The following is a 21,699-nucleotide window of genomic DNA, read 5'->3' as shown; positions in this document are numbered from 1 at the left end:
TTGTTATGTTCTAGTCACCAAAATGCAGGGTCTTGTTGGATGTCTTCCCTGGGAGACAAAAGGTGCATCTTGTACTTAGCTACATATCTTAGCAAGTACTTTAAAAACCTGGTTCACAAAGGAGGTGCTTAGTGTCCTGGTATATACAACTTTCAGTGTGTCCAGCTGACTTGGCTCAATGAGTTGTTCTTGGACCAAGCTAATAACTGACTACAAGGTGTCCCAGGCCGACACTCCTATACCTACTGGGGCTCAAAGAGCCTCCTTGAGGTGTGGGCTTGGTCCAGAAGATCAACAGCCAACACAGAAGTATTCTAAATCTATTAGGAGACAGAAAGTATCAGGGAATTATATCTGACACAACTGGTTTTGGAGTGATCTGAGCAGTAACCATAGTTCTAAGATATATAGAAATCTTGAGGATAGTGTCTGGGAGCACAGCATGATGTTTACAAATAATGACTCTGACATTAGACTGCCCATATTCAATTCCTAACACAACCACTCTCTAGCTTGATGACCCTGGGAAGTTATGTAATCTCTCTCAGCTTCAGTTCCTCATCTGTGACACTGAGACAATAAAATGGAAATAGTAGTGTTGAACTCAAAGGATTCATAAGGGGATCAAATCACATAGTAAATGGAAAGCACCCAACTTAGTGCAAACTCTTAGTAAATATTAGTCATTCTTTTTTTCTGTGTGTTTGGCAGTTCTGTGTTCTCAAGTGGCACAAATAGTTTCGTATTTATTTATCTCCTACTATATTCCTCAATTTGATAACCATAAAGAGTCAAAATTTTGTAGCTGTTAAGAATTTTATAATAATATCCTATCTTTTCATTTATCAAATGAAGAGAATGAAGGTTGATCAAGGAATAATTTACACTAAGCCATTGCTTCTTTAGGTTTGAGAATCCTTATTAGTATTACCAATGAGGATAATAAATGATTGCAAGGTATGTTTCAACAAGGTTTTTATGGTTTTCATATTGCTTTCACATTCATCTTACATCACTTGGTCCTCTCAACATTCCTGCAAGATATGCAGGATAGGTTTCTTTATCCTTGTTTTTGTAGATATGGAAAGGTTCCTCTTAGACAGCTTTATAGGTCATAAAGCTTCTTGGCTAAGTCAACATTAGAATTCAAACCACAGAATTGGGACTCCTAAACTGAAAAAATTTTCATAACATCCTAAATCCTCATTCATCTCAGATCTCTGGGTTTCCCGATATGTTCACAGAGTTCATAGGGCACTAGAATTGAAAGGGACATTAAAAATCCTCTGGTTAGCTTCCTCACTGAAGTCCATAGAGATTAGATGAGTTGGCCAGCCATACATGTTTATTGAATTTAGTGGATGAAGTGAGCCTCTTCCAGCATGCTCGAGGAGATTACAGTTGTATCTTCCATGGGTCCCAGTGGCATAACTCTAAAAAACCATAAAGGTGGAACTCTCATGCAAGTGCATATTCAAATGTCCCTTTATCAAATTCTTCAACTTCATCTTCCCATGTAGAGGAAGGCATGCTACTGTACGGGTCTAACAGGATTTTGAAGCATCTAATAATAAGAAGTCCTAAGAAGATACACAAAATCCCAACAAAAGCAAAGCCAGTTTTTTGTTCCAGAGTTAACGAAAAAGCTGATACTTCATTGACGCTCATCTTAGCTGAAGAGTTGCCACAGTAGGTACTACTCATTATTCACTGTCACATCATTATGGCTCTTCAGAATTCCTGCTGGAGTCACCTGTTGGCCTAAATACAAAATAGAACTCAGTTTAGTGTTATTCATATACGGTATTGAGCAGGTAATTGTTTTCTAAAATCTGGCAGTTTTCAAACCCTCTTGACTTAACTCACAAAAGATGTGTGAAAACATCATCAGATATGGATCAGCATCAAATTAGCATTGGAGATGCTATTTCTATTGTAGTAATTACTGAATTGCCTCGGTGGGCAAATGAAACTGTACCTACATGCACTAAATATAAAATCAGATATGAAAGTGAATATTCAAATAATGGACCCTAGAAGTTTGGATTCATTGTGAGATGGTTAAGTCACTACTTCTTTGAACTGAATTGTCATCTAATTTTTACTTCATTTTTGCATGTGTAGATAACACCATAAATAATCATAGTGTGTGAGCTGGTCAAGCTCTCTAAGGTCCATGTTCTAAGGTCTGTCTCCAGTGCCACTTTGTCTGATACAGATTCTGATCCTTTTAAATAGGTATAAAGTCTCTCTTTTCATTCCCTTAGCTTTTAGATGTATGCACTTGTGTTTTCTTCCCCACTACCACTCCGTATGCTAGATGTTAATTTCTTAAAGAGGTAAATTGTGTTTTTAAAATTATTTTAATAAGAGCCGTACCCAACAGAGCATCCTGCAAGTAGCAGGCAACAGTAGCTGTGGATCATTAGCCATTGCCCCGCCATCCCCATTAGCTTTCAGAACACCCTAAATGGACATAAAATCCAAGTTAAACAGCATGTTTTCTATAAACATTCAGCTTCACAATGAGCTCCCCAGTTCTCTTCCCAACCAGAAGCTTACTCCTAAGCTTGTACTCTACTGAGATTTTAAAACTACAACAAAATTGTTCAGAAAGTGTATGTTAGGGGCGCCTAGGTGGCTTGGTTGGTTAAGCGTCCGACTTTGGCTCAGGTCATGATCTCACGGTCCGTGAGTTCAAGCCCCACGTCGGGCTCTGTGCTGACAGCTCAGAGCCTGGAGCCTGTTTCAGATTCCGTGTCTCCCTCTTTCTCTGCCCCTCCCCTGTTCATGCTCTGTCTCTCTCTGTCTCAAAAATAAGTAAACGTTAAAAAAAAATTTAGAAAAGAAAGTGTATGTTGGATTGAAGCAAAACAGATTTTCCCACTTGATGTGTTAATTAAGTTAATTAATTAATTAAAATTAAGATGAGTTCATTAGATCAAAGTTTACTAACACACAGCCACCCTTCTTGAGAGGACTGTCATTAAATAGCTTATCATCTAAAAACTGAGAATAATAGATTGCTAGTGTTTGCACTTTTATTGTTGCTTTTTCTAATAATTTTTAAGAATTATTTATTAAAATGACCGACCCTTCAGATTTTTTTTGTATTCAATTTTCAGAAAACCACTGAGACAGAACAGGGATGGGAGGTAAGGAATAAAGAAAGGTAATTAAAAAGAACAAAACTTGTAGCTTTCAAAGTTATTCACCAATGAATAAACCAGTTAATATTTAATGATATTCTTTTTATTATGGTTTGGATTACAAAACAGCTTTATCTTTGTCTTCAAATCTTAAGTGTCAGGAATATTTAATACATTCTGGGGTATGCTGTTATTTGACTTTTTTAATAAAAGGAAAAATACTGTTTTCAACTTCTCTGTTAAACTTCTTTCCATCAAATCATTTTTTTCTGCCCTAATACATATTGGTATAGACTATACTTTGGTTCTTTTCTTAATTTAGTATCACTTAAGTGGCTCAGAGTGATTTCTCTGATTGACCTCTTGTAAGTACTCCTTATCTTGTAGAAGACATGAGATTGGACTGAATATCTAATGACCTTGGGACTTAACTAGAACTTTTTTCTGATGAAATTTCTACTTTTTTTTTTTTTTTTAATTTTTTTTTCAACGTTTTTTATTTATTTTTGGGACAGAGAGAGACAGAGCATGAACGGGGGAGGGGCAGGGAGAGAGGGAGACACAGAATCGGAAACAGGCTCCAGGCTCCGAGCCATCAGCCCGGAGCCCCGTCGGGCTCGAACTCACAGACCGCGAGATCGTGACCTGGCTGAAGTCGGACGCTTAACCGACTGCGCCACCCAGGCGCCCCTGAAATTTCTACTTTTATTGCTTTTGTCAGTTAAAGGTCTTTTGCTGAGATACATACATCCTCTGGTTCATTTGTTTAACAAGTAGAGAAACTGAAAAGCAGTATATTTATACATGGAGATGCTGAACCAAATATTTGTCATGTAACAGACTGATTCAGCCAAGTAACTAGTCTGAATTCTTTCTTCACTAGAGCCATGACCTTGCTAGGCTATATCATTTGATAATTTCAGAGAGCATGTGTATAAGAGGAAGCAATGAGCCTGGTTTACTGATGGACACTGTGGTGTGTACGACAGGCTCCCTTCCATGAAGGATTTATGTCCAGCAGCTGGGAGTGTTGCCACCAGATGGTCTTTGGCTGTAGCCCCTTTCAAGGAGAGCTGCCTCATCCAAGGTCACTTCAATTCCTAAGGCAGATCATTTTTTAAATAATTTTAAAAAATATTTTTATTTTATTTTTAAGAGAGAGAAAAAGAGAGAAAGAGAACATGAGTGGGGGAGGGGCAGAGAGAGAGAGGGAGGTACAGAATCAGAAGCAGGCTCCAAGCTCTGTCAGCATAGAGCCTGATGCAGGGCTCAAACCCATGAACTGTGAGCTCATGACCTGAGCTGAAGTCGGAGGCTTAACCGACTGGGCCACCCAGGAACCCCAACTGATAAGGCAGACCGTTTTAAATGTCTGATTAATGTGAGAGCAAAAGACCTGATCATCTTGACACAAGGGAGTGCAACTCTAAAAAACCATTCTAGCTCTAGAGTTGTTCATGGAGTAAACCAAGACTGTCACTGGTTCCACGTCACAGCTCAACTTGTGCCGATTCCTGCCTACTTTCTCACTCTTCCACAGGTGTTGAGCCCAAGGGCACTACTTAACAAACATCCTCACACTAAACTCTCAGAGTCTGGTTTCTGAGGACCAAACGTAACAATCGGTGGTACAGAAGTGAAAACATCTGGGCAGTTTTCATAATCTACACTTTTTTTACCGAGTTAATTTTGCCATTATGAAGAAACAGCCTAAACTATGTATAATTATGATATTAGTTAACTTTACATGTTTTTAAAAATCATAATGTAGAAAGAGACACAGGGTCATAGCTGATCATTAGAAGAGTTAAGTCAGTTGGCTCTTAATGATTAATCCACTAGACTCTGTTATTCTTATTAAAACCTATCGACTAAAAAATAAATAAATAAATAAATAAATAAATAAATAAATAAAACCTGACTAAAAAATAAATAAATAAATAAATAAATAAATAAAACCTGTTTGACTGACCAAACAAACAAACAAACAAAAAGGCATTTACTAGTTGTAGCAATAAAACACTCAATTCATTTGTCAATATTAAATTAAAACACAGTATCTTCCTAGTTAGAGATATAAAATTATGCTTTTTATCACAATCATCTAACATAGGAGATAATGCTTTGTTCTGAGAGTCTCAAACAATCTGTGAATTGAGCTACTTTACTTTTTAAAGGAAAAACTCCTACTTCTCAAGTACTGGTTACAGTTCCCAGCATATCATAGATATCCAATAAATATTTTAATTGAATCAAAGTAAATTTATTGAAAAATATAATTTTTTAAGAATAAAGTTCTGGGTCCTAAGAATCTAATTGTTGAATATCCAGAAAACATATTAAAAACATTTAACATTTAAATGTCAAAATGAAATGAATAAAAACAACTTTTATTTGATTTCAAAAAAAAATTGGCCTCAAAGATAAGTATCAAAATTCAGCAGCTCATTCAGAGTTCAGTGTTTCTGTTTGTTTTTATCAGGTTGATTAATAAGAACATTCCTGGAAAGATTCACATGATTTGTACTCAAAGTGATTCTAGCCTGTAAGGGAGAAGATATGTGCACAAACAGGAAAAAAAACGGTATAGGCTTCTACAAACACAATAAAAGGAAAGGAGGAGCAAACTTGTATTTAACATACACTGTATACCAAACACTGTTTAAAATATGTTATTCTATTTAACACCCATAATAATCATACAGGGTTAGTAGTATTCAACATATTGATGAAAAAAAGAGATTCAAAAATCAACAAATTTAGAGGAAATAGATATTTCACCCATTTAAGGATCAGGAAAGTTTTTTTTTGTAAAAGATTGTATTTGAGATGAGTCTTGAAAAAAGACAGAAGATTTAGATATGCAAGGAAGGAAACAGCATGACAATGAATATGAAGGCAGAAAAGTGCTGAATTTATCCAGAGGAGCAGTTTGTTCAGAGCAATTTGATACAAGCAAAGAGGAATATGGGAAACAAAACATTGAAAAGGTAGGTTGAGCCAAAATGTGAAATCTCCTGACTGTCAGGCTAAGAGTTTGCAATTTATTTGCCTAAGGGCTGACTGGCTTGGTGATGAGACAAAATAAACATAGATTTCAGGGGGGACATCATAGGAAATAAATGTTCCAGGTGAGAAGTAATGAGGGCTTGGGCTACAGGGTAGATGAGTGGGAGAGGAAATGGGTTCAAAAGACGTTTATAAAGATATGAGGGATAGTTTTGGCAAATAATGGAAGTTAGTGGGCCATGGAGAGAGGTATCAAAGATGACTCCACTCTTTTAAGCCTGAACAAGTGTAAAGGCAATGTTTTCATCAACCAAAATAAAGAAAATACAAGCAAAGTGTAAATTTAGTAAACAAAGGGTTTAGTTCTGGTCTTAGTGAATTTGTGGTGTTTACATCTGGCACATAATAGACATCAATCAACAGGCAGGGTTTTTTTTTCTTTTTTAAGTTTATTTATTTATTTTGAGACAGAGAGAGAGAGCATGTGGACACTCGTGGGGGAGGGGCAGAGAGAGGGGGGGGAGAGAGAGAGAGAGAGAGAGAGAGAGAGAGAGAGAGAGAGAATCCCAAGCAGGCTCTGCACTGTCAGTGCAGATCCACACAAGGCCTCTATCTCAAGAACCCATGAGATCATGACCTGAGCCGAAATCAAAAGTCCAACGCTTAACTGACTGAGCCACCCAGGCACCCCTCAATAAACAGTTTTAAATAAATTAATCCAGCTCATTTTGCCCCGCATAAAATCACTGGTGGGGAAAACATCTTAAGGATATTATTGCCAAATAGAGTTTGTGGGGAAGAATGCCTCCAGGACACAATTTAATACATAGAAGCATTTACAGATCAAAACTTAAGGAAAGAATTGCTGAGTTTTTCAGGAAAGGGGAGACCAAGGAAGATGACAGGTGTATTCTAACATTTGAAGAGTTATCCTGGAGGAAGCCAGATCTACTTGTTCTGGATGGATCCAGAAAGCAATTTTGATGTCATCCCATTAAGGTTCTATTTGCAGTTACCAAAAAAGATTGAAAATGAAAGAAGCCTAGCAATGAGCCTCAAAGAATCCCTCTCTTACAAGAAGAAAACAGGATCTGCTAGTAGAGTTGTGTAAGGAATGATCAGAGTTCTAAGTGAATCTGCAGTAGGAAGTTCACTTGGAACAAAGGAAGCTAGAGTTTCTGAAGGTGCTGGTAAACAGTGTTGAATTCTTCAGTGGTGATGGAAACAAATGCTGAAAAACAGGACCCTGGGTTTGGCATTCAGACTTTTTTCACTGCTTTTAAAGCTTCAGTTGAATGTCCAGGGGGGACAATAATTGAAGAGGGTTTTGGAGTGATGGGTAATGAATAAATGAAGCCCAATGTTAAAAGAAACTTGACAAAAAGGAAGTTTTACTTCCTTTACTTCCACAAAAATTTAAGTGCATAAGTTTAGATCATTAGACTACTTATTTCCAATAATAAGGACAGGATTATATATTCAGCTGTTAAAAGTAGAGCCAAGTAAATACACTTGGGGTTCAAAGAACTAGGAAATTTCCATTTTTAACCAAAAATTGGGTGACAAAGAACAGAGGTTTTATTAAGATCTTAAAAGGAAGAACTTGGACTTTTATATTCATTTGAAAATTCTGCCTTATGCTAAAGATGAAAACCAAATACAAGTCAAGAAAAACAACTAAAAGGATAATATTTAAAGCTTGAAAAAAAGCTTGGCCATTGCTGTATGCTGTGGACAGACAAGCAAATTAGTAAAAAGTTAAGCAATTGCCTAACAATGTGTTCAGCAAATAGATGCTCTTAGTAATTTAAGCCATATGTGTAGCAACTGAAATACCAGTATTTATAGGTCTAAATTTTTCAAACATTTGCCCAAACTTTCCATTTTACTTGCTCTGTGAAATGAATAACTTATACTTTCAACAGCAGGTAGAAAATTTTTGAGAATATACTGCTAAGTGCAATGAACTTTGTACCTTTCTATTGATACAGAGCATAATTAGATTAAAAAGTATTGTTAGTAACAAAATATTGTTAAAAATAAATAGAAGTCTCCAGTTACAACACTGATTTCTTCATCATTAATAAGATATCCAAAATTACTCAACAATGTGGATAAAAGATACATTTTACTTTCTCTAGTCCATGGAAGAGATGGAAATGCAAAACAAATCAGTATGCTCTGTAAAACAGACATTTTAATGCCTACCTCAGAGGGAAAACATCATCTTAATATCTTGTTTACTGGGAAATAGAAAAATGAGAGACATTCAGACCATGAGGTTACAAAACCATGATAAATAAGCCCTGTTGAGAAAAAAGAAATGAATTTTCAAAAAAAGAGTAGATGTAGAATTATGTGGTAAGAGTCATTTTAAACATCCTACACCATAAAATATGGGTTAAAAGATCAACATTTAGGTCCTTTAGAAATGAGCAATTGAGTTGAAAGTACATCATTTCCTTCATGGCAATTATCAGGAGCTGGGATTTCTAAGTCCTGATGAGTCATAGGATTGGGCCAACAGTATACCAGTAGACCAAAAGGCCAAAATCTCATTCAATGGCTTTGTAGTTAGTAACCAGTAAACAAAGTCTATCTTTGATCAGTCATACAAATCATACCATTGTGAGTAGTCAAGCAAATAGTATTTTTATACCTAATATATATATAGCCCTTCATACATGTAAATGTTGTGTTACTTTTTTCTTCTATGAACAAGCTTACTGATTAGAAAGATAAAATTTCACTTTTTAGAAACATATAGTATGCATGCAACAATGTGCAACTGCAGAAACCAATATTGAAGAGTATATGCCCATTAAAAAAAGAACCTCTAGCATTTTAATCAACAGGTTTTTTCCTTTGGTTTATTTATCTATTAATGATAGTCTAAACAGTTTATCTGAAATAACAACTATTATATTGGAATATGGTGTTCTTGGTGAAAAGTATTTTGATGTTAGTTATCAGATATAGTAATCTTTAATGCTCATAATATGGATATTCATGATTTCATGGAATGAGAACTATAAGAAATATCAGGCTTAAAAAATAATGAACCCTCCCATACGCACATAGACACATCCCCCACTCTACATCAAGGTTATTAAATCCTATTCAAAGTAAACAGGGAAAAAGAAACATTGTTCAGTCTGCTTCTGCACAGAGCTAGTTGATCATTAGGAATGGAATGTGTTGGAATCAAAGGAAAACCTTAAATTACAAACCCAGATGTCTTCATCATGATCAAGTGCAAACATTTCAGGCCTTCCCAGAAATCCAAAACCTCAGGATCTGCCAGAATTGCACCCCCCCTCCCCCACCAACCTTTCAGATTTTAACCTTAAGAGAATTTCCCTCTTAAGAGAATCTTCACATAGCTCCCCAAGGACTCTGACATTCAATCTTTTTGAAACACTGGAAATCTGGTCTGAAAATTTTCAAAATGTCTCACTAGAGAAATGTAGACTGTCATTGTCATTCTGCCTTGTTTGTCTCCAGTTCTCTTTGGACATGTTAAACTAAAGAAGCATAGCATCAGCAAGCTAACTGCACACACACATTTTTTTAAATTTATTTTTTCTTTTTGGCAGCAGCACCAGCACTAGCAGAAATATCAGGGTTCTATCCTCCTTTAGAATTTGAACTGACCAGACCTGCAGGATCCATTCGTGAGCCCCCCTACCCCCCCCCCCCGCCCCCACCTCACCACCCCCCCCCCGCCCTCCCCAGCCTCCTTTCCCACTCCTTAGCTTCATAAATACAAGAGAATGAGGACATGCTTCTCATCTGAACCTGCACTGGAACCCTGTCAGTTAATGCGGAGGGTAGGGGGAGAAAGTTACTTCACAGGCAGCGATGTCTCACCTTCCATGCTTGTTGCCATGGAGATGAAATCCAGCCAGTAGACTTAAGTGTTGGCAGGTTTGTCTGTGTTCGCTGATCGGTTCGGTTACAATGTAAAAGGCGTGTCCTGGGAACCTGCGTGGAGTCACAGTACCGTGGTTAGCGCTCTTCTGGCCTACGTGTGTAAATGTCTGTATCTGTCGGTGAGAGATAGAGGACGTGGGCGCTCGTGAAGTACGTGTGCGCGCGCGTGTATTTGCAGGAAAATGTGCCTGATTTATTCGTTGTGGCAGAGTGTAAACATTGGCGCGCGCGCGCGTATATGTGAAGGCATCTGACCGTGTGTGTTTGTGAGACCGAGAAGAGTTGGGAAATGAGAAGGGGGAAGGGAATCGGCCACCGCAGCAGCAACAGGCTCTATCTATTCTCAGTTTTGCTAAAAAGAAAAAAAAATAGGTGCTCATTTTCACTCATATCACACTGCAGGTTAGCAATCGGAGTTCATCGCCAATTTAATTAATTTATTGTTAAGATCCTTGTTTTCCTCTCTTCTGCAGCAGCATCTGTACCGCGGGCATTTTGTTGTGCTCGTTGACCGCAGTCTCAGTGAAGGAATAGACGCTAGATTCTTCTTTCTTCTCATCCGATTAGAGAAAGACGAGAATGAAAGTGTATTGGTTTAAGTGGGGACTGCATGCGTCATTTGGAGTTGTTTTCTCCTACTCTTGACCTTTTCTTTTCTACGCAAACCCAACCGGATCCTTCCCCCCAAGCTCCCAACCTAGCTCGCCGCCCCACCCCCGCATTTTAAGACAGGAGTCTAGGCGCTGTCCGTAGTGCTGAAAAATTGCGTTGTAAGACCTACCTAGTAGATAGAACACACCAAGAGAGGAATGCTCCATAAAAGCCCATATGTAGCTGCAAGGCACATTTTCTAAAGTGTTAAATACATAGAATCTAAACTTAAACCTCAATGAAAGCAAAGCCAAACAAAAACAAAAGAAAAACAACAACAAGAAAACCTTTCCCCTCATCCTTACTTAGGGGTGTTGTCCTACTCAGTTATAAGGCTCCAATTCTAATGTTTGGATACTATATCCAGAACCTTCAAGTTACAAACACCTGTAGATTCTCTAAAAACTTGATTATTGACCTTGGAAATTATTAAATTGTCAGCTATTGGGGAAAATGTAGGTGCAGAATTGGGTCACTGTGTAGAAAAATGCTGAAAACACATCATGTAAAGGTGTGTTAGAATTCAATAATAAAGTGAAGACAAGGTAATGGTCATTCAGAATATTTATGTATTCAGGAAATTTCATGGTCTTATAAAAAATTCTCAATGTATAACTTGTAGTTCATATAAGACTATACTCAAAAATTTTATTCATTTTTTTTAAAACCATTAAACACCCCATAATATAGGTGAACTAACTGCCCACCAATAGACTGCAAAAGTTATTCCAGTAACATGTTCCTAACCAAGGTTTTAACTGGCTTTTTTTAAAAGCTTGCTAAGGTCCACATCTTATTTTGGTACTATGCCAGAGCAGTGCTTCTTGAAATTTAGTATGAGTATGAATCATCTCAGGATCTTGCTAAAATGCAGGTTTTCACTCAGCAAGTGTGAGTTTGGGTCTCAGATTCTGCATTTCTAACAAGATCCCAGGTGATGCCAGAGGTTGCTAGTTCAGGAACCACACTTCAAGTAGCAAGGTTCTAGAAAGATTGTATTATGGCAATGCAGTCACTCATAGAGTATGGGAAAGGAGGTCGTTTTCTTCCTTCTATTGTTCTATGTATGTTTCTAGACTGCTGTAAGAATATTCTATTCACATAAGTTCAGAGGTTAACCATTTTGTTTGTACAATATTAACAACTATAACAAACTTTATAAATTTAATCATTTGATCTTGATTTGGCTTTGTCCGGACACATACCACTGTTTATTTCACTCTATATTTTTACAGTATAACCTGCAATCACCCATTCTTTTTGTAATCCAAGCTCATGGAGAGAAACTAAATTATATGATTTTACTGCTTATGTATAGGCCTCAGTCCAAGGATTTTTTGTCATGATTTTATGCTCATGATACTGATTTTACAAATCTGAATGTTACATATCTAATTCTTACCCAGTTTAAAAAGTGGGATAGGACCATTGTTTCATTGATCATTTGAGTAAATGCTGATCTGTTGTGTCCCTGACATGACACATGTATACTTAGATTTTGAAGATTCCTCTGGATGGTTTTCTTGTTTTTTTAAAAAATCCATTTATACATCAGTTGATACAGTGCTTTTAGTTAATGCTTTTGAATTGACGCCAAAGGAAAGTTTTTACTATATATTAGGTTTCTAGGTATGTGTTAGTGCATGATCTTGATCTTTTTCAAGCTATATGAATGGTGGTGATGTTCTGGAAACTGTGCAAATGACTCATTCAGGAAAGCATAATGAATTAAAAATCCATTATGTTCCACTTTCTTTGCTAGATGCTAGGATACAAAGACTGATGATCTTTGGTCTCTGACCTTGATGAGATACATTGCAAGACAACATGGCAAGTTCTACCAAGTTTTATAGAAGCACAGAGATTAATGATATATATTTTATTCTCTACTGCCAAAGAAGTGATGAAGAATAGCAAAATAGATAAAACCCAGAACATCTGCATTTCAGGTCCTTGCAGCATTGGCCTGCTGCTCAATTTTTATTTTAAAAAAATTGTTGAAAGATATGAAACACATGAATACTTTTCTAATGTGCACATGGTTAATCCATACTTCTGGATAGTCTAGGATTTATTTTCAGAGAAATCCAAATTATTAGAAAGATAAATATGTGGGTGGCATTTTTTAGACCTCCCCCAAGCAGAATTGCCTTTACTATGCTTTGACATTACATTTTCAGCTTATATGCAAATATTCTGTATAAAACAGTCTTCAGTTTATATGCCCTGTTCTAAGTGTACTATAGGGTTGCTAATAAAGACTTGGACTTGCCCAACATATCACTTGGTATTCTATATATAAGTTCTCCCTAAAAACATTTCTATTAATGCCAATCTCATGACTTGAACTTTCATACTTCTCCTCTTCACTTAAACCATCCCAAGGTAAGTGTTATGTTCTCCTCTTATACACAATGTACATCGTGTAAGTGATTCCATTTGCCTTTTCTTTTAGTTACAAGGGATGTCAAAGTCAAATTAACAACTAAAAATTAGTACCTGTGTAAAATATTAAGGCTTATATTTGTGTTCTTTCTCTATTGCCTTGACTACTGCAATTTTGTTTTCTCAGGTATTGGTATGTTATTTTCTTTTAATTGCCTGTTGTAATGTGTGTCCGCATATAAATGTCCTCGCAAAATCAGAAATGAAGTAAAGAAATTAAAAATAAGCAAATAAATACATTATTTTTCTACCTCTTGGCTCAAAATGTTAACTACCTTTTGGGTATATATGGCTATTCTATAAATTTGTTGTTTTTTTAAGTAATTTTTTTAATGCTTTTTTTTGAGAGAGAGAGACAGAGTGTGAGTGGGGGAGGGGCAGAGAGAGAGAGGGAGACACAGAATGTGAAGCAGGCTCCAGGCTCGGAACTGTCGGCACAGAACCCAACACTTAGCCTAAACCCACGAACCATAAGATCATGACTGGAGCCGAAGTCAGACACCTAACTGACTGAGCCACACAGGCACTCCTAAACTTGTTTCTAATAAGATGCTAAACTATAGAAAAAACAATCATGTAGTTAGCTATGAAGATAGAATATAATTTATTATGACTCAATAATAAAGGTTAAGCTAGCAGAAGAAATTTTCAATTTATGGAACTACATATCAGCTTTATTTCAAAATACTTTGTTTCTCTGTTTCTTCTTTTATATTGTACATAGTGTCCTTTATATGACTAGGACTTTTTTTTATGTCAGAGAGTGGAAGTGTTGATTATCTAACTTGTTCGGAAACATGGTAACTATAGAAATTTAAAGAACATGACAGCCCCACTCTGATGAATATACTTTTGAATGAGGGTGTCACAAAGGAGGTAAAAGCAAGAATTTCTTTAAAAAGACAGCTCAGGATTCTTCTCAGAGGAAATTTTGCTTGCTTTGAATTCTTGCTACCCTGGCTCTAGTTGTCTTCTTGCTCTCAAATTATCTATGGTGGGATCATCTCTCAAACTTATTAGGCCAACATGTTACCCTCAGCTTTTCATGGAAATCAATGTCATACCTGACTGGTTTGATTATTTTTTCTAAACTAAAATGTCTTAATGTAGCTGGGTCTTTTTATTCAAAATACTGCTATTTACTCAAATATTTGACACTACAACTTTCAAATGCAGAACTCTAAAAAATGTATTAAAGACAAATACAAATTATTTTTGTTATAGACATTAAAATATTAACCCAAATGCTATTTCACTTAAGATGGTATTGGATAATTCGTTTTATCAAAAAGTCATCTGTTTATCTTTAAGAAATACATTCCTACTTGGGTGCCTGGGTGGCCCAGTCTTTTAAGCCTCTGACTTTGGCTCAGGTCATGATCTCGCACTCTGTGAGTTTGAGCCCTGCATCGGGGTCTGTACTGACAGCTCAGAGGCTGGGGCCTGCTTCGGATTCTGTGTCTACCTTTCTCTCTGCCCTTCCCCCACTCGCACTCTGTCTCTCAAAAATAAATAAATAAACCTTAAAAATTTTTTTAAAAAGAAATACATTCCTAACTATCCTGAGTGTCATTTTTAGCTACCTATGCTTTTGTTCTGTATGAGTGGTTTTAATTTTTTTAGAGGGTTAAGATTGATTGAAATTACAATAAGAAATATATGCCCTCTACCTAAAAATACATATAAGCAGATAATTCTGCTCAAAACCCAGAGCATTCACAGGCCCTTGGAAGTCCATTTCTATAATCCTGACGTAATCCAAAGAACAAGTTAAAAATTTCAGCTATAAATGAATGGTTCATTGTCTTGTTCTAACTTTTGCAACTAGGTATTGACTGGCTTAAAGTGCTGTATTTTTTTTTTAACCACTCTATTAGTTTTCTATTTTCTTTTCTTAGAGTTCTTCCTCTAGGTCATTTTACCATCTGATCTCTGGAGAGTACCAATGCTGAATATGCTGAAATAGGATTAGAGAGTACAGTAAGTAATAGGACGATTAGATTTGATTAGAAAATGACTATGGGATTTTTGTCAACAGTGAAGAAATTATCTAAAGTGAGTGGACTCATGAGTGAATTGAGCATGATGACACTTCAGTGTAGATAAGATCTGATGTTGGTCTGTTTGATGAGTACCATTGAAAATGAGATGTTATGTTTTGCTGGTAAAATTTTCTGCAAAGAAAAAAATGCACTAAATGTTTCAGTTCAGAGTGATCTATTTAAATGAAGTTTCATTTAATTGGCTTTAATTTACAGCCCATAAGCCTTAAATTGTTTCATTTAAAGTGTACTTCAAGCCCTCTACTATATTTACTCTTGAAGCTAATGAGTATGATAGGATACCTTGGGCACAATCTCCGCAAATATGGGAGCCATAACTATGGTATAATATATTTAATTGGTTTAAGTTATTTTACTGGGTTAAAGAAACAAAGAATCAAAAGCAGTTTATTTTGCTGCATTTTATATTTCTCTAATATGAACCAATTAATACATAATTGGCAAGTAAGTATGTCAATAGAATATGGAAATCAATCAGTTTATACACAGTTTTCCTTGATACATTTGGGTTTGACTACCAAGTGAAAGCAATTTAACTCAGTCCACACTAACAGCTGAATGCAGTAAACTGTGGAGGAAAGCAGTCCTATACACATGCCCATTCACCTCTTCATCCTCTTGGCTCAATTTAGCCACATGCTCTGTCTTGAAATTGCATATTAACAGTTCTTCCTGGTCTTTGTGCACTTGTCCCTGTTTTCATAATTCAACTTTCCTTATATATTTCTACACCATTTGTTGAAGAGACTGTCTTTTTTCTGTTGGATTTTCTTTCCTGCTTTGTTGAAGATTAGTTGACCATATAGTTGTGGGTCCATTTCTGGGCTTTCTATTCAGTTCCATTGATTTATGTGTCTGTTTTTGTGTCAGTACCAAACTGTCTTGATGACTACAGCTTTATAATATAGCTTGAAGTCTGGAATCATGATGGCTTCAGCTTTTCGTTTCTTTTTCAAGATTGTTTTGGCTATTTGGGGTCTTTTATGGTTCCATACAAATTTTAGGATTATTTGTTGTAGCTCTGTGAAAAATGCTGGTGGTTTTTTGATAGGGATTGCATTGAATGTGTAGATTGTTTGGGTCAGTATAGACATTTTAACAATGTTTGTTCTTCCAATCCATGAGTATGGAATGTTTTTTTTTCCATTTCTTTGTGTCCTCTTCAACTTCTTTCGTAAGTGTTCTATGTTTTCAGAGGGCAGACATTTTACCCCTTTGGTTAGGTTTATTCCCAGTTATCTTATGTTTTTTCTATACCATTTACAGCTGCAAATGGTATAGATTCCTTGATTTATTTTTCTGCTTATTTCATTATTGGTGTATAGAAATGCAACAGATTTCTGTACTTTGACTTTATATCCTGTGACTTTGCTAAATTCATGATTAGTTCTTTGCTAAATTCATGATTAGTTGTAGCAATTTTTTGGTGGAGTCTTTTGAGCTTTCTACATAGAGTATCATGTCATCTGCAAATGGTGAAAGTTTGACTTCTTCCTTACCAATTTGGATGCCTTTTATTTTTTTTTGTTGTCTGATAGCTGAGGCTAAGACTTCCTGTACTGTGTTAAATAGTAATGGTAAGAGTGGACGTCACTGTCTTGTTCCTGACTATAGAGGAAAAGGTCTCAGTTTTTCCCCATTGAGGATGATATTAGCTGTGGGTCTTCATATATGGACTTTAGGATGTCGAGGTATGTTCCATCTATCCCTACTTGGTTGAGGATTTTTATAAAGAATGGATGCTGTATTTTGCCAAATACTTTTTCTGCATCTACTGAGAGGATCATATGGCTCTTATCCTTTCCTTTATTAATGTCGTGAATGAATGAATGAATGAATGTTGATTGATTTTCAAATATTGAACCACCCCTGCAACCCAGGAATAAATCCCACTTGATTGTGGTGAATAATTCTTTTTATATGCTGTTGGATTCAATTTGCTAGTATCATGTAGAGAATTTTTGTATCCATGTTCACCAGGGAGACTGACCTGTAATTCTCCTTTTTAGTGAAGTCTTTTTCTTATTTTGGAACCAAGGTTATGCTGGCCTCATTGAAGGAGGTTGGAAGTTTTCCTTCCATTTCTGTGTTTTGGAACAGTTTGAGAGGAATAGGTATTAACTCTTCTTTAATTTTCTGGTAGAATTCCCCTGGGAAGCCATCTGGCCCTGGACTTTTGTTTGTTGGGAAATTTTTGCTTACTGATTCAATTTTTTTGCTGGTTATGGGTCTGTTCAGATTTTCTATTTCCTCCTATTTCAATTTTGTATGTATTTATATGTTTGTAGGAATTTGTCAATTTCTTCCAGATTTCCCAGTTTACTGGCAAATAATTTTTCATAATATTCTCTTATAATTATTTGTATTTCTGCAGCATTGGCTGTGATTTCTCCTCTTTCATTTGTGATTTTATTTATTTGGGTCCTTTTTCTTTTCTTTTCAATAAGTTTGGCTGGGGGTTTATCATGTTTATTTTTTTTTTATTATTTTAATGTTTATTTATTTTTGAGAGGGAGAGAGAGGAGGAGAGTGATAGAGGCAGAGTAAGGAAGGGGCAGAGAGAGAGCGAGACACAGGATCTGAAGCAGGCTCCAGGCTCTAAGCTGTCAGCACAGAGCCCGATGCAGGACCTGAGTCCAAGAACTGTGAGATCATGACCTGAGCAGAAGTGGATGCTTAACTGACTGAGCCAATCAGGTGTCCCAGTTTATCAATTTTATTAATTCTCTCAAAGAACCAGTTCTTAGTTTCATTGGTATGTTCTACTGTTTTTTGTTTCTATACCGTTTATTTCTGCTCTAATCTTTATTATTTCCCTTCTGCTGGCTTTAGGCTTTCTCTGCTGTTTATTTTCTAACACCTTTATTGTAAGGTTAGGTTGTATATTTGAGAATTTTCTGGCTTCTTGAGGTAAACCTGTATGCAATGTATATTTTTAACTTGTATTTTTAACTGTGCTAGTATTTTCATTAGTTTTGTAAATGTTTTTGTGGTGCTCTGGTTGTGAAGTTGCATGGGTTTTACACTGTTTCCCATTCCTCCACCCCCAACCTTTAATGATTTTTTTTTCTCCTGAATATTATCAGTTATCTTTTTCTTTGAGCGGGCTTTATTATGTAAAGCAGTTTTAGGATTACAGAAAAACTGACCAGAAAAATACCATATACCTCCTTCCCCCCTTGCCCCAACGTTTTATCTATTATTAACATATTGCATTAGTGTGGTGCATTTGTTATAATTGGTGAACCAATATTGATACATTATTATTAACTAAAGTTCATAATTTACATCAGAGTTCATCTTTGTGTTGTTCAGTTCTGTGGGATTTGACAAATGGTTATTGTCATGTATCCATCATTACAGTATTGTAACAGAATAGTTTTACTTCTCTAAATATCTGGTGCCAGACTTACATATTTTCCCCCTTCCACCCACCTGCATCATGAACCCTTGGAAACCATTAATCTTTTCCCATTTCTATAGTTTTGTCTTTTCCAGAATTGTATGTATGGAGTCATATACACTCGTTTCTTTTTCAGACTAGCTTTTTGCACTTAGCAATATGCATTTAAGCTTCCCCCATGACTTTTCATAGCTTGATAGCTCATTTCTTTTTATTGCTTAATAACATTCCATTGCATGGATAGACCGAAGTTTAGCCATTAGCTTTTTTTTTAACGTTAACTTATTTTTGAGAGAGAAAGAGACAGGGCGTGAGTGGGGGAGGGGCAGAGAGAGAGACACACACACAGAATCTGAAGCAGGCTCCAGGCTCTGAGCTGTCAGCACAGAGCCTAACATGGGGCTGGAACTCATGGACAGTGAGATCATGACCTGAGATGCTTAACTGACTGAGCCACCCAGGCGCCACTAGCCATTAACTTATTGAAGAACGTCTTTGTTTCTTTCAACTTTTGGAAACTATGAATAAAGATGCTATAAATGTTCATGTGCAGGTTTTTATGTGAACATAAATTTCAACTTATTTTGGTTAATAACTAAGAGTGCTATTGTTGGGTTGAATGATAAGACTATTTTTAGCTTTCTTACTGTCCTTCAAAGTGACTAAACCATGTTGCATTCCCACTGGCAGTGAATGAGAGTTCTTGTTCCTTCACGTTCTTCATCAGCATTTGGTACTTGTCAATGTTTTGGATTTTAGCCATTTTAATAGCTATGTCATGGTATCTCAATGTTTTAATTTGAATTCTCTAATGACATAAGATACTGAACATCTTATGCTTATTTTCCATCTTTGTATTTTCTTTGGTGAGGTGTCTATTCAGAACTTTTTCCACTTTTTAATGGGGTGGTTTGTTTTCTTATCATTGATTATTGTATATTTTGGACAGATGTCCTTTATAAGATATATGTTTTGCATAGATTTTGTCCCAGTCTGTCTTTTCACTTTTTTTTTTAATGTTTATTTATTTTGAGCACGAGCAGGGTAGGGGCAGAGAGAAAGACAGACACAGAATCTGAAGCAGGCTCCATGCTCTGAGCTGTCAGCACAGAGCCAGATGTGGGGCCAAACTCATGAACGGTGAGATCATGACCTGAGCCAAAGCTGGAAACGTAACCGACTGAGCCACCGAGGCGCCTCTGTCTTTTCACTTTTTAAAGTGACCAGTTATTTTCAGGGGATAATTTTGTAGAACAAGAGTTGTTTTGTTCCTCTCCCTCCCACCCCCCTGCCAAAAATGTGTGCATTGTCGAAGAAGTAACACTTGAACACTAGATATCAGATTTCTAAAACTAAGCTAGCCAAATAAAACTTACACTTCTCATATTCCAAGCAAAACTAAACTGAATGAGTGTTTGGTAAGATACAAAGTCACTTTAGGCAACTACAGAAGATAATTAGAAAGGTTCACATAGGGGCTTTATATTTCAATACTACCTAAAAGTCAGTAAAATTGAAGTTAGTGACTCTTGGATAAAAGAATACTTGAAAGTAGGAAGATTTTAAAGAAAAAATATAAACCTGCTATTTTGAGGACTGATTAGTTTTAGTAATTTTTACATAAAACCTCTGCATACATATGAGTTCTTATTTTACTGCTCTTAGATGAGTCTTAAACCAATAAACAGCTGGGACTAATAAGGTCTGATTTTTCAAATGCATTTTTGACACAGGTTTCCAGAAATATTAGGAGTCTAGATGTAGAAATCTAGGTTGAGGTAAATGAACCCCTATATAAACCTATATTTCCTCAATGACTTCGGCACTGTCAGAACATTTACCTTGACAGTTGTATTACCATGCAATTTCTTTAATAATCTGAAGGATAGCTCAAAGAAAACACAACTGAGATTTGTTGATGAAGTCAAAAGGGTAACATCGATATAAGTAAGTATTTTTACATATTTAACCTTATTTAGAGATATAGACATTCCTAAATGTAACACATACAATGAGTAAATGGATGAATGGACAAATGCATATAGTAAGTTTACTCTTTTTGCCAAAAGGCTTAGACATTGTGCCAAATATTATCTGTTGATACTCAGCACCATCCTCACCCTTCTATATGCCTCCTGTATGTGATATTTCTCAGAATCTGTTGCCAGCAGTATTCTAACCAAATTCTACCAATGAGAGGCATTGGTGTAAAATTTAAGAGGATTTTTTGAGTCCTAGCAATAGCTCCTAGATCTTTGTTCCCCCAGCCCTAATTATTGTGTAAACCTCTAAATCTTTGGGCATGTAATCCTACATGAAATACCTACAGTGCTTGACTAAATATTGGCTAATGTTTTTAACATGTTTAAACAGTTTGCGAGGGGGAATACCATGATGTGAAGTCACTCCAGCCTACCATTCTGCAATATACTATGAAAAAATGTAACACATTTGTACACTACTGAAAAACCATTGCTTCCAATGAACTAGACTCAATAAGCAGCCATCAGGAATGGTGTGTCCCTTGTTTTAAAAGGTTGCAAAGGGAAGGATTTGTGGATTTTGTTTGGTGTCATGAAACTGGGGTAACACAAATCCAATGGCATCACCTAAGTCAAAGGAAGTTATTTTTCTCCCCAAATAAGAAATGTAGGTGTAGGCAGTCTGGGGGGTTTTACAATGGCTCAGTAAGGTCATCTGTGTTTCAGTTCCTAGTTTTCTAATCTGATATCCTTAGCTGTGGCTTTTGTCCTTATTCTTGTTCCACCATGGTTTCCAAAGGGATACTCCACCCTCTAGCTTCACGGGACAAAAAGAAGGCAAAGAACTTATTAAGAAAGACACTCTAGGAACACCTAGGTGGCTCAGTCAGTTAAGCGTCCGACTTCAGCTCAGGTCATGATCTCACAGTTTGTGGGTTCGAGCCCCGCATCGGGCTCTGTGCTGTCAGTTCACAGCCTGGAGCCTGTTTCATATGCTGTGTCTCCCTCTCTCTCTCTGCCCCTCCCCTGTTCACGCTGTATCGCTGTCTCAAAAATATTTTTTA

General features: G+C 36.4%; 2 protein-coding genes across 5 annotated transcripts in view; one reads left to right on the top strand and one right to left on the bottom strand.

The window, feature by feature from the left end:
- Positions 1-21,699, top strand: part of FBN1 (fibrillin 1) — a 711,751-nt gene that overhangs the window by 444,936 nt on the left and 245,116 nt on the right. The gene's annotated exons all lie outside the window — the stretch shown is intronic.
- Positions 959-10,249, bottom strand: CTXN2 (cortexin 2). 4 transcript variants are annotated; one of them, XM_049613593.1, is made up of 4 exons: positions 10,029-10,249; positions 8,367-8,401; positions 2,380-2,466; positions 959-1,761 (listed from the first exon to the last, which is right to left on the bottom strand). In XM_049613593.1, the coding sequence occupies exon 4, from the start codon at positions 1,702-1,704 to the stop codon at positions 1,459-1,461; it is 246 nt and encodes an 81-aa protein (XP_049469550.1). In that variant the 5' UTR covers positions 1,705-1,761; positions 2,380-2,466; positions 8,367-8,401; positions 10,029-10,249; the 3' UTR covers positions 959-1,458. The 4 variants fall into 4 exon arrangements, with proteins under 4 accessions (XP_049469550.1, XP_049469548.1, XP_049469549.1 ...); XM_049613591.1 differs by lacking the exon at positions 2,380-2,466; XM_049613592.1 differs by lacking the exon at positions 10,029-10,249 and having other exon boundaries at positions 8,367-8,467.

The sequence above is a fragment of the Panthera uncia genome (assembly GCF_023721935.1).
Source record: "Panthera uncia isolate 11264 chromosome B3 unlocalized genomic scaffold, Puncia_PCG_1.0 HiC_scaffold_1, whole genome shotgun sequence".
NCBI lineage: Eukaryota > Metazoa > Chordata > Mammalia > Carnivora > Felidae > Panthera > Panthera uncia.
This window is presented reverse-complemented; position numbering and strand designations above follow the sequence as displayed.